This window comes from Pseudophryne corroboree, chromosome 8, assembly GCF_028390025.1.
Source record: "Pseudophryne corroboree isolate aPseCor3 chromosome 8, aPseCor3.hap2, whole genome shotgun sequence".
Lineage (NCBI taxonomy): Eukaryota > Metazoa > Chordata > Amphibia > Anura > Myobatrachidae > Pseudophryne > Pseudophryne corroboree.
The window spans coordinates 64,869,912-64,879,992 of record NC_086451.1 but is presented as its reverse complement, the minus strand read 5'-3'; the positions used below and the strand labels follow the sequence as shown (position 1 = coordinate 64,879,992).

The 10,081-nt window shown below is 49.8% G+C and overlaps 1 protein-coding gene and 1 long non-coding RNA gene across 8 annotated transcripts in view; one reads left to right on the top strand and one right to left on the bottom strand.

Annotated features, from left to right (window-relative positions):
- The window catches only part of FOXP3 (forkhead box P3), a 134,221-nt gene that overhangs the window by 42,331 nt on the left and 81,809 nt on the right, over window positions 1-10,081 (top strand). For 2 of the 5 annotated variants that reach the window (XM_063936542.1, XM_063936545.1), the window contains 2 exons: window positions 7,190-7,328; window positions 7,413-7,520. In XM_063936542.1, coding sequence (XP_063792612.1) covers window positions 7,206-7,328; window positions 7,413-7,520 — 231 coding nt within the window. In that variant the 5' untranslated portion in view covers window positions 7,190-7,205. Of the gene's footprint in view, window positions 1-3,998; window positions 4,143-5,364; window positions 5,925-7,189; window positions 7,329-7,412; window positions 7,521-10,081 lie in introns of those variants that run through there. The other 3 variants (XM_063936543.1, XM_063936544.1, XM_063936546.1) reach the window with 3 other exon arrangements.
- The window catches only part of LOC134948521 (uncharacterized), a 63,458-nt gene that overhangs the window by 3,559 nt on the left and 49,818 nt on the right, over window positions 1-10,081 (bottom strand). The window contains exon 1 of one of the 3 annotated variants that reach the window (XR_010182968.1): window positions 3,710-3,882. The exons of the other annotated variants lie outside the window; for them this stretch is intronic. This is a non-coding gene — a long non-coding RNA (uncharacterized LOC134948521). Of the gene's footprint in view, window positions 1-3,709; window positions 3,883-10,081 lie in introns of those variants that run through there. 3 annotated transcript variants of the gene reach the window in all.

Below are 10,081 nucleotides of genomic sequence, written 5' to 3'. Positions count from 1 at the left end.
CGCCTTCCTGTAGCTCAGACAAAAGAAACCAGCAGACAACATTATAGAGAGACAGGACTGTCAGTCACAATGGAAAACCCATCTCTGGTCGGGGAGGGGGAAGTTTCCATGGGAAGTCACTTGTCAGACATTTGTGTAATAGACAGCACAGTTGTCTGGAGACAGGTGGCTGTGTCTACAGTGGATGGGGTAAGTTATCACAACACACCGTGGCCACAAGCTGTTTGCAGTAATGGGCTACCGATTAGTACAGCGGAGATGGTTCTCATCAGGTTGATTAAAATGTATTTTTGATTCCGATGGGCCCATTGATCATGATTAAATACACCTGGTGACCCATTACCAGATGATCAGCCACGCCAGGCTGGTCGGATCTAATGGTTTCCCCCTGCCAGTGTTAAAGGGGGAGATTTGTCTAACATTGGGGCAGATGTATTAAGCCTGAAAAGTGATAAAGCAGTGATAAGTGGAAGGTGATAACGCACCAGCCAATCAGCTCCTAGCTGTCAATGTACATATTGGAGCTGATTGGCTGGTGCGTTATCACCTTGCACTTATCACCGCTTTATAACTTCGGCAGACTTAATATTTCTGCCCCACTGAGAGAGATAAAGTGCAGATAGATAAAGTACTAGCCAGTCAGCTCCTAACTGGCATGTTATATGCTGTGTTTGAAAAATGACAGGCGCTGGTTGGCTGGTAATTTATCTCTTTCCAATTTATCTCCATCCAAGGCTTAGTAAATAGTCCCCGATATCTCTCTCCACTTTATCATTTTCCAAGGCTTAGTACATCTCCCCCTTTATCTCTCTCCAAGCTTTGATAAATCTCCTGCATTTAATAATAAGAAATCTCCTGCATTTAATAATCACACAGCTGCACAATAAACTGAACGGCCAGAAGAACAGTGGCCATTTCTAAGCTGCTTCCGTTCTAGTCTATAGGTCAGGAAGATAGATGGGGTTTCCAAACTGGTGAACCTGACATGCACTTAGCAGTATACAGTATAACTGTACAGAGACATGTGTCGCATAAGAAGATATAAATCAGCAACCTAGAACACCATATACTGTAGTCCGCAAAAGGTAAAGACTAGCAGTCTCAACACAGACAAACCTAGAGCCTAGGAATGGTGGCATTTAGGCGGGGCGGGGGAGGGGGGGGTCCCTTTACCTGGGCTGCCCCCTCTCAATTTGTAGACAGCGGCACTTGCAGTGCCAGATTAAGGTCCATATGGGCCTGGAGCTGAAATTTAGGAAGGGCCTATTGTGTGCCTCGGCAGGAGGTGTGAAGCGCTGCAGTGGTGTGACTAGTGATGTGGTGGTGTGATCAGTGTGGTGTGGGTGTGGTCTAAATAGGGGGTGTGGCCTATGCCATGTGAGTAACACAGTCACCACTTACTGACAGACACTACTTACTGACACACACGCACACACAACACAAAGCTTACTGACACAATCACCACTTACTGACAGACACTACTTACTAACACGCACAACACAAAACTTAACGACACAGACACCACTTACTGATAGATATTACTGACTGACACACACGCACAACACAGATAAACTTACTGACTCAGACATTACTTACTGACACACACACAACACAATACTTATACCGCTCTCACATCACAATCCCGGGTCCCACCTGGGAATTGGAAATGGGTCCATTCCTGGGTGGGACCCGGCATTGGACCCTACACACCGCCAACTCGACCCGGCAATTTGCTGGGTCGGGTTGCCATCCGTGGGCGAAGATGGAGTCGGCATCAGGGGCGGGTGCGGAGGCGGCGCACACACACACACACACACACACACACACACACACACACACACACACACACACACACAACACAAAACTAACTGACATAGACACCACTTACTGACAGACAGACACACACACACAATGCAACATACTGACAAAAATACTACTTACTGACACACAAACACAACACAAAACTTACTGACACAGACACCATGCAAAATGTACTGACACAAACACTACTTACTGACAGACACTTCTTACTGACACACACAGTACAAAACCTACTGACAGACACTACTTAGTGACACACACACACACACACACACACACACACACACACACACACACACACACACACAACACAAAACTAACTGACATAGACACCACTTACTGACAGACAGACACACACACACACACACAATGCAACATACTGACAAAAATACTACTTACTGACACACAAACACAACACAAAACTTACTGACACAGACACCATGCAAAATGTACTGACACAAACACTACTTACTGACAGACACTTCTTACTGACACCAGTGCTGCACACAGAATTTTTTTCTCAGTGGTACTGTGCCTGCGCGCCGTGGGCGTGGTCACATGCCATTAAGGGATGTGACCATGTGACACTAGGTGGAGTGGTTATATATTATGTGAATCCATGGCACAGACACCGCCTGTCCCTGCGGACTACAGAGACAAGGACAGCAGGATGTGACACTGGTTATAGAATAAAAAATATTATATATAAGCTGTGTACCCAGCACTCATCCTGTTATGATGTGAATATTTGCTCCAGTTCCCTCCTTCGGTTTTTCAAGCTGTGGACAGAGTACAATGAGGCAGCACTCCCGAGTCTTGCTGGTGCAGTAAGATTTATTTAGTAAGATTCTGGATCAATAAATCTTACTGCACCAGCAAAACTCGGGAGTGTCGCCTCATTGTACTTGTGAGGAGGGGTCCCGACCATTAGAGTTACTCACCGGGGTGTAGCAAGAGTTGCCGGCGGCCGGGTCCCCGGCGGCCAGCATACCGGCGCCGGGATCCCGACCGCCGGTTTCCCGACCGCCGGTTTCCCGACAGCAGGGCGAGCGCAAATGAGCCCCTTGAGGGCTCGCTGCGCTCGCCATGCTGCAGGCACGGTGGCGTGCGTAAGCGCCACGCTATCCTCCCTCCAGGGGGGTCGTGGACCCCCAAGAGGGAGAAAAGGTGTCGGTATGCCGGTTGTCGGGATTCCGGCGCCGGTATACTGTGCGCTGGGATCCCAACAACTGGTATACTGAATACCACCCACACACCGCTGGCCCGGCACCCCACCGTCACTTTTTCTCTGCCAGTCTGCCAGGTGCGGGAGGGTGATGACATCACTTTCATGCTCGCAGCAGTCCTTTTCCTGGAAAAGGAAGAAGGTGCTGACGGCGCCTCCGAGCAAGATCTAAGAGCTTGGTGGTGGTGTTTTACAGTGTGGCGGGGGTATGGCATACTGGCGGACACATTCTTAATGGTACGCCGTACCGGAGCGTACCGCCACACTTGCAGGACTGACTGACACACACACACAACGCAAAACATACTGACACACACGGCACAACACAAAACTTTACACAGACACCACCTACTGACAGACACTACTTACTGACACACACACACACACACACACACAATGCAAAACTTACTGACACAGACACAATACAAAACTAACTGACACTGACACTACTTACTGACACATACACAACGCAAAACCTACTGACACTGACACTACTTACTGACAGACACTACTTACTCAGTGACACACACACACACACACACACACACACACACACACACACACACACACACACACACACACACACACACACCCCTCAAAACTTACTGACATAGACACCACTTACATAGGAGACCTCAGGGTCTGGTGTGGGCTGCTACTCACATGGTTTTGCATCCCCTCTCAGCTCTGACATCCAGGGACCCAGCTCTCCTAGAACATAGCAGCCTCCTGTCAAGACCCTTCCCCTCTTGCATGAGGCATGTTATTGTTGGGAAGCTGCAGCAGGAAAGGTAAGCTGCAGCAAAAGCATGTATGTTTTGATGGACAAGGGAGCGGAGCTTTGGACGGACACGAGGGCGGAGCCTCGGAGCTATCTCCGAGGCTCCGCCCCCGTGCCCGTCCGAAGCCCCGCCCCCTTGCCCATCAAAACATACATGCTTTTGCTGCAGCTTACCTTTCCTGCTGCAGCTTCCCAACAATAACATGCCTCATGCAAGAGGGGAAGGGTCTTGACAGGAGGCTGCTGTCTCGGAGCTATTTCCGAGGCTCCGCCCCCGTGCCCGTCCGAAGCCACGCCCCCTTGCAACACGAAGAGGTCAGGGCACAGGTTACCCAGTTTGGGGTGGGGGTGAATGAGCAGCCGTAGGTGAGGGATCTGCTGTATGTGCTGACAGGAAATGTTTTTTTTTCCTGTCAGCACTGGCTACTACCTGCACTGCAGGGGATCTGTGGGCCTATTTTCAATGGAGGGCTTGGAGCTGCAGCTCCATCCGCCCCATTGTTAATCCGGCCATGGGCACTTGGGACCGGGAGAGGAGTGACTGCCTCTCTCCCCAGCCCAGCACACATGCCACCAGTGCTCATCAGTCCCCACAACCTCACATTGCCCCCTCCCCCTCTACTTATGCAGCATATATGTTTACATTTCCTAAGGAGGGTGGTTGGCCATACCTCCCTGCACTCTCTGCATCGGCCACGCCTGTGCCGGGCCCTTCCAATACCAGGGCCTGGCACAGCCGTCAGCACCCCACGGGTTCTTTTTCTACTCTATGGGTGTCGTGGACACCCGCGAGTGGGAATAGTCCCATCCGGCAGGATTCTCAGTGGGCGGGATGTAGGGGGAGGTAATGTGACTGGCGGTCTCCTGACTGATGGTCACATAACCACATCCCATCACTGTTCTAGATATTGGTTCTTCAGTGGAGTGGGACCCAGTGGCGGTATCGGGGTTGTAGGTGTGACCTATAGCCCCCTTCCCACCGTGCTCTCCAAAGCCATGCGTTCCCCAAAAGGGTGTGTAGCCTCACTGGAAAGACAGCGGCCTCATGGGAAATCCCCTGCTGACATCACTATGTGGAGTGTGGCTTCACAGAAAGTCTTCCGTTTACATCACTCCAGGGGCGTGCCCAGCATGCCCGGAGATGCTGGGCTGCCCTCAGAGGCTAGTGTCTGCACTGCTGGCTCCTTCTCAGTGACAAGAGTGGGGCTTTTCAGGATCAGGGACGGATTAAGGCCCCTGGGGAAAAAAACTTGTGTGGCCCCCATCAATTACTCTCTCTCTCTCTCTCTCTCTCTCTCTCTCTCTCTCTCTCTCTCTCTCTCTCTCTCTCTCTATATATACATAACTACAGCACCTAGCTCCCAGTCCCTGTGGAGGGGGCATTGTGGCATAACACCCTGGAATGGTGATACCTGGGGAGGTCCGCACTCCCCTTGTGACGCCTCTGGAGAGTCATAAATTGCACAGTGATAAGGTACCAACCAATCAGCTCCTAACTGCCATGTTACAGACTGTGAAAAATGATAGTTAGGAACTGATTGGCTGGTACAGTATTAAGGTGCAATTTATCACTCTCCAAGGTTTGATAAATCTGGGCCTCAGCCATTAAAGGAAATGACACCTGATGACAGGTGTCTGGACCTACTATCTTTTAGTACCAGTCACCAGTGATCAGTCGGGAGCCAGTCAATTGACCGCCGGGATCTCCGACCGCCGGGATCTCATACTGTTTCACCCTGGATATACAGCCAAGTTGGTGGAGTATGTCGGCAAGCCGTACTGGGTACCAGTCGTAGAACGCCACAGGGATAAAACATTTTGAACGTTACACCCATCCATACCTCCTAACATTGGGATACATATAGAAAGGGGTGTGGCCACGTCATGATGAGAGCAAAACGGCATGCCTACCATTTATAAAGCACTAGACAGCCCTCTCCCATTAAAAGACCCATTTATTGCTATACCAGCAGCAATCACCCACTTACCCATCACCATGAATGGAAATATATCTATCAACATTCTGGTTTGGGGGACATTACTGTCCAGGTCAAATCAGGACTATCTTGCTTGAATCTAGACAGCAAGAACAAGAAGGTATGCAAAAGGCAAAGACAACGGGCCTAATTCAAGGTTGACCACAAAAAAGCAAAATCTTCCTCTAAAGGGTAAAACCATGTGCACTGCAGGTGGGGCAGATGTAACATGTGCAGAGAGAGATTTGGGTGGAGTGTGTTCAAACTGAAAAGTGTAAAAATAAAGCAGCCAGTATTTACCCTGCACAGAAACAACATAACCAACCCACATCTAACTCTCTATGCACATGTTACATCCCTCCCCCCCTGCCCCTGCAGTGCACATGGTTTTGCCCATTAGAGGAAGATTTTGCTTTTGCAATCAACCCTGAATTAGGCCCTATCTCAGAACAGTTTTGGCAAAATACTGGTAGATAAAGCACCAAAACACCATCCAATGGTTGCCAAAACTGTGACGGCTTAGATGGTATGACACCAGGGCCGGTTCAAGCCCGCTCTGCGCCCCGGGCAGGAAACGGGGCGTGGCTTAATACAGGGGGTGTGGTCAGTTACGCCCCCTGTACATTAGTAGCGCCGCTTGAATGCTGAGCGGTGCGCGATGACGTCATCGCGCACCGCACAGCAAAAGGTCCTCTCCACGAAGGGAAACTAGACGCGTAGCGTCTAGTTCCCTTCGCGGAGAGGACCTTTGCTGTGCGGTGCGCGATTACGTCATCGCGCACCGCTTAGCAAAGGTACTCTCCACGAAGGGAAACTAGACGCTACGCGTCTAGTTCCCTTCACAGGAGGCACAGACGGGGGACACAGCGGGCAGCGTAGGGCACAGCAGTGGCGGATCTTGCCATGGTGCGGCGCCCTCCGGATGGCGCCAGCGCCCTCCGGAAGGCGGCACCCCGGGCAAAAGTCCTGCTTGCCCGTGGCAAGATCCGCTACTGTATGACACCACTGATATAATGTATTATGGGAGTGATTCAGAGGTGGGCACAGTTTGGTCGCAACTGGCTGATGGTATCAGCTCTGTGCATGCGACGTTGTCGCACTGCACATGCTCCGCAATGGTCCTGCAATGACGGTCACAGTGTGGCTTCAGTCACAATTTGATTGACAGCCAGCAAACATTCGGGGGAGGTACCAAGAAGTGGTGACTAAAATGCAGGCATGTCACAACGAGCTTTGGGGGCGTGTCACAGCTAGCAGCCGCATCTTCGGATGCAGAGCTCCTCAGTTCTGCTGCAACTGAAGACGCAGCACCCAGCCGATTTGCACCAACCTCTGAATCACTTATGTGCACTATGGTTAATAACCATATTAACGCTTCATTTACAGCTGATTAAAGGCCCAGATGCCGAGCCCCCAAAACAAGGCCGCTCCAGCTCCAGAGAGTGGGGCCCAGCTAGATGGGAAAGGAAAAGGGCAAAGCGGTCACTGGAATCTCAGAGCTGCAGGAGGTCCGCAGTTACACCAGGTATGCTTTTCCATGTAAAAAATAATACTGTCTAGTTAAAGAAAAATAATACTCAGTATTAGTTTAAATGTGTTATGTTGACAGCAGCACCAGAGTCCTTACATCGTGGTGAATTCTCCGGCCGCTATCTGCCCCTCTCCTTACCTGCGGGCGCTGCTTCATGAAAACAAACAGGCGGTTGTCATCCATCCAGTAAGTCCTAATAAAATAAGTGTAAGTAACTTAGCTTGCGTGTGTGGAAAGATGTTTTTATAATCATGGAGTAATGACATTTCCTTGTGAGCATTCAGGCATCCATAAACACCTAACTCTCCGGCAATAACAGCCTGTCCAGGCCTAAAGAGATGAATGATCTCAACTCCCATCTGATGTGACTCTATTAGATATTGGTCCGGGCACACAGTAACTGCAGTCAGTAGATGGCTGTGTCTGAGTCATCATTGTCCCACTGGGAGGGTGTCCGTTTTCAGAAAATCGGGCTGCGGCTTCCCAGAGACTGCGGCCGGTGCTGCAGCTGCATTGAGCTCTCCTGCTCTGGCACATGTGCAGTCCTCCCACCATTGGACAGCTGTGGCAATAATCATTGAGATGGCTGTCATTCAGTGGTTGGAGGAGCTATCTCTGCTGCTGACATAGAAGCAGCAGCAATAGCACGATTGCAGCAGTCGCCCCGTCACTCCTCTTGCTGCATTACTGATCTGAGTTGTGTCCTAGGACGCAGTATCAAATCATCTCCGACACCATCAGCCGGCTTCCTGACCCACGGGGGCCGCACAAGCCGTCCACCGCTACCAAGAGGCTAGGAAATCTCCATCCTCCGACGGAGAACCCTCGTTTCTCCCCTGCAATGGCTACAACATGATTCTGTTTTGAGACAGTCTGATGCCAATCTGGGTCCGTCATCGCAGGACCCGTTCACACTCAGAACGGGTCCTGCACATGCGCAAAGTACCGATAATCGGTACTTTGCGATGGACGGTCATAATCCCGACAGCCACTGACCTACAGTTAAAATACCGACACAGTTAAAAAAACGACATTTATTATGCCGCCATGTTCAAAATGCCAACATAGTCAGAATACAGACAGTTAAAATGCCGATATGTCAAAATACCGACATGAGTTGTTGTTTTTTTTGTCAGTGTTGACAAGGATACAGCCTAAGTGTACCGCATACCCTCGCATGGCGAGCGCTTCGGGCACGGTGCCTCGCTGCACTCGGCACACTATTGTATTCCTCCTCCAGGACCAATGGGATGATAAAGTATGAACAAGTCTGTTTTTGGGCAAAAAATTCTTTAAAACGCATGTCGGCATTTTGACATGTAGGCATTTCAAATGTCGGTATTCTGACTGTGTCGGCATTTTGAACATGTTGGTATAATGAAAGTCGGTATTTTGACCGTGTCAGTATTTTGACTGTCGGTCAATGGCTGTCTGGATTTTAACCTTCGGTATTGTGTCCGTCACTAAGTCAACTGCTACCCGCGATGGACGCAGCGCCTCCAACCACATCTGCTTGAAGGCCATTGTTCATTGTTTTAGCTTCCGCTCAATGCAGCTTTGTAGTCATTATTTCTGCAGACGTTTATGATGAGGCTCAGTGACCTCAGTGACACATGACCACTGAATGATCATGCCGCACTTTATCATATAAGACACCGAATAATATCGGTGTAAATCCTAACAAGTGAAAGTTTCCCATTACTTAAGCCAAGGTCACCAACTTTCAAAAATAAATAAGACAGGAGACATCAGTTAAAAACAGTTCATAAAAACAACTCCTGACTTGAAAGGTAACTTTCAGGACATGTAGGGGAGTGGGCGGCAATGTTTCGTTTGAGATTTACAATAACGATTAAAGGATTGTGTAATGATTTGCTTGTCTTATTCCTGGAAAGAAATGATTACTGTACCTATCATTTCAGTCTGGACCGTAAATCATTGGGTTGTCAATCATGAAGCTGTAAACCCAACAAACAAAGGAGGGATCCTCACCTCTGTACGTACACACACGCACACACCACACACAGAAGACAGTAAAATTGGAAGATTCAGAGAAGATTATTAATCAGAGAAGATTATCTGGGCACAAAGATAACACATTGGGCCTGATTCTCTGAAGGGCCCTACACACTTACCGATCTGCCATCGAGCTGCCCAATGGCAGATACGCCCGACGGGCAACCCGGCGGCGGGGGGGGGGGGGGGGTGATGGGGGGAGAGAAGTTTCTTCACTCCCCCGTCACCCGGCTCCATAGCACTGCATGCTAATATGGACAATCTCGTCCATATTGGCCTGCATGCATAAGCGGCGGGGCACCAACGATTAACGAACGCAGGCCGCGCATCGTTAATCGTTGGTGCCTACACACTGCACGATATGAACGAGTTCTCGTTCATTAATGAACGAGAACGTTCATATCGTGCATTTTATCTGCCAGTGTGTAGGGCCCTTGACGTACACTGGCCCTCATTCAGCATGGATTGCAGTCGCACACTGATCGCAATTGCAATCACAAATCTGTGAAGGCCTCTAGACATCCACATTTACTAATCCGTCACTCGATATGTCTGGCCAGCCATCACAGCATTTGAGTTTGCCCACCCAGCTATGACATTGTTGGCGGTTCCTGCGGCCTGCATATGGGACAGTCAGAGGGGCGGCCGTATACCTAGCCAGACATGCCGATAAGATATATCAGCATTGGCTGTGCTGCAGGGCCGGCCTGATAAATCTGTGAATGACGTCA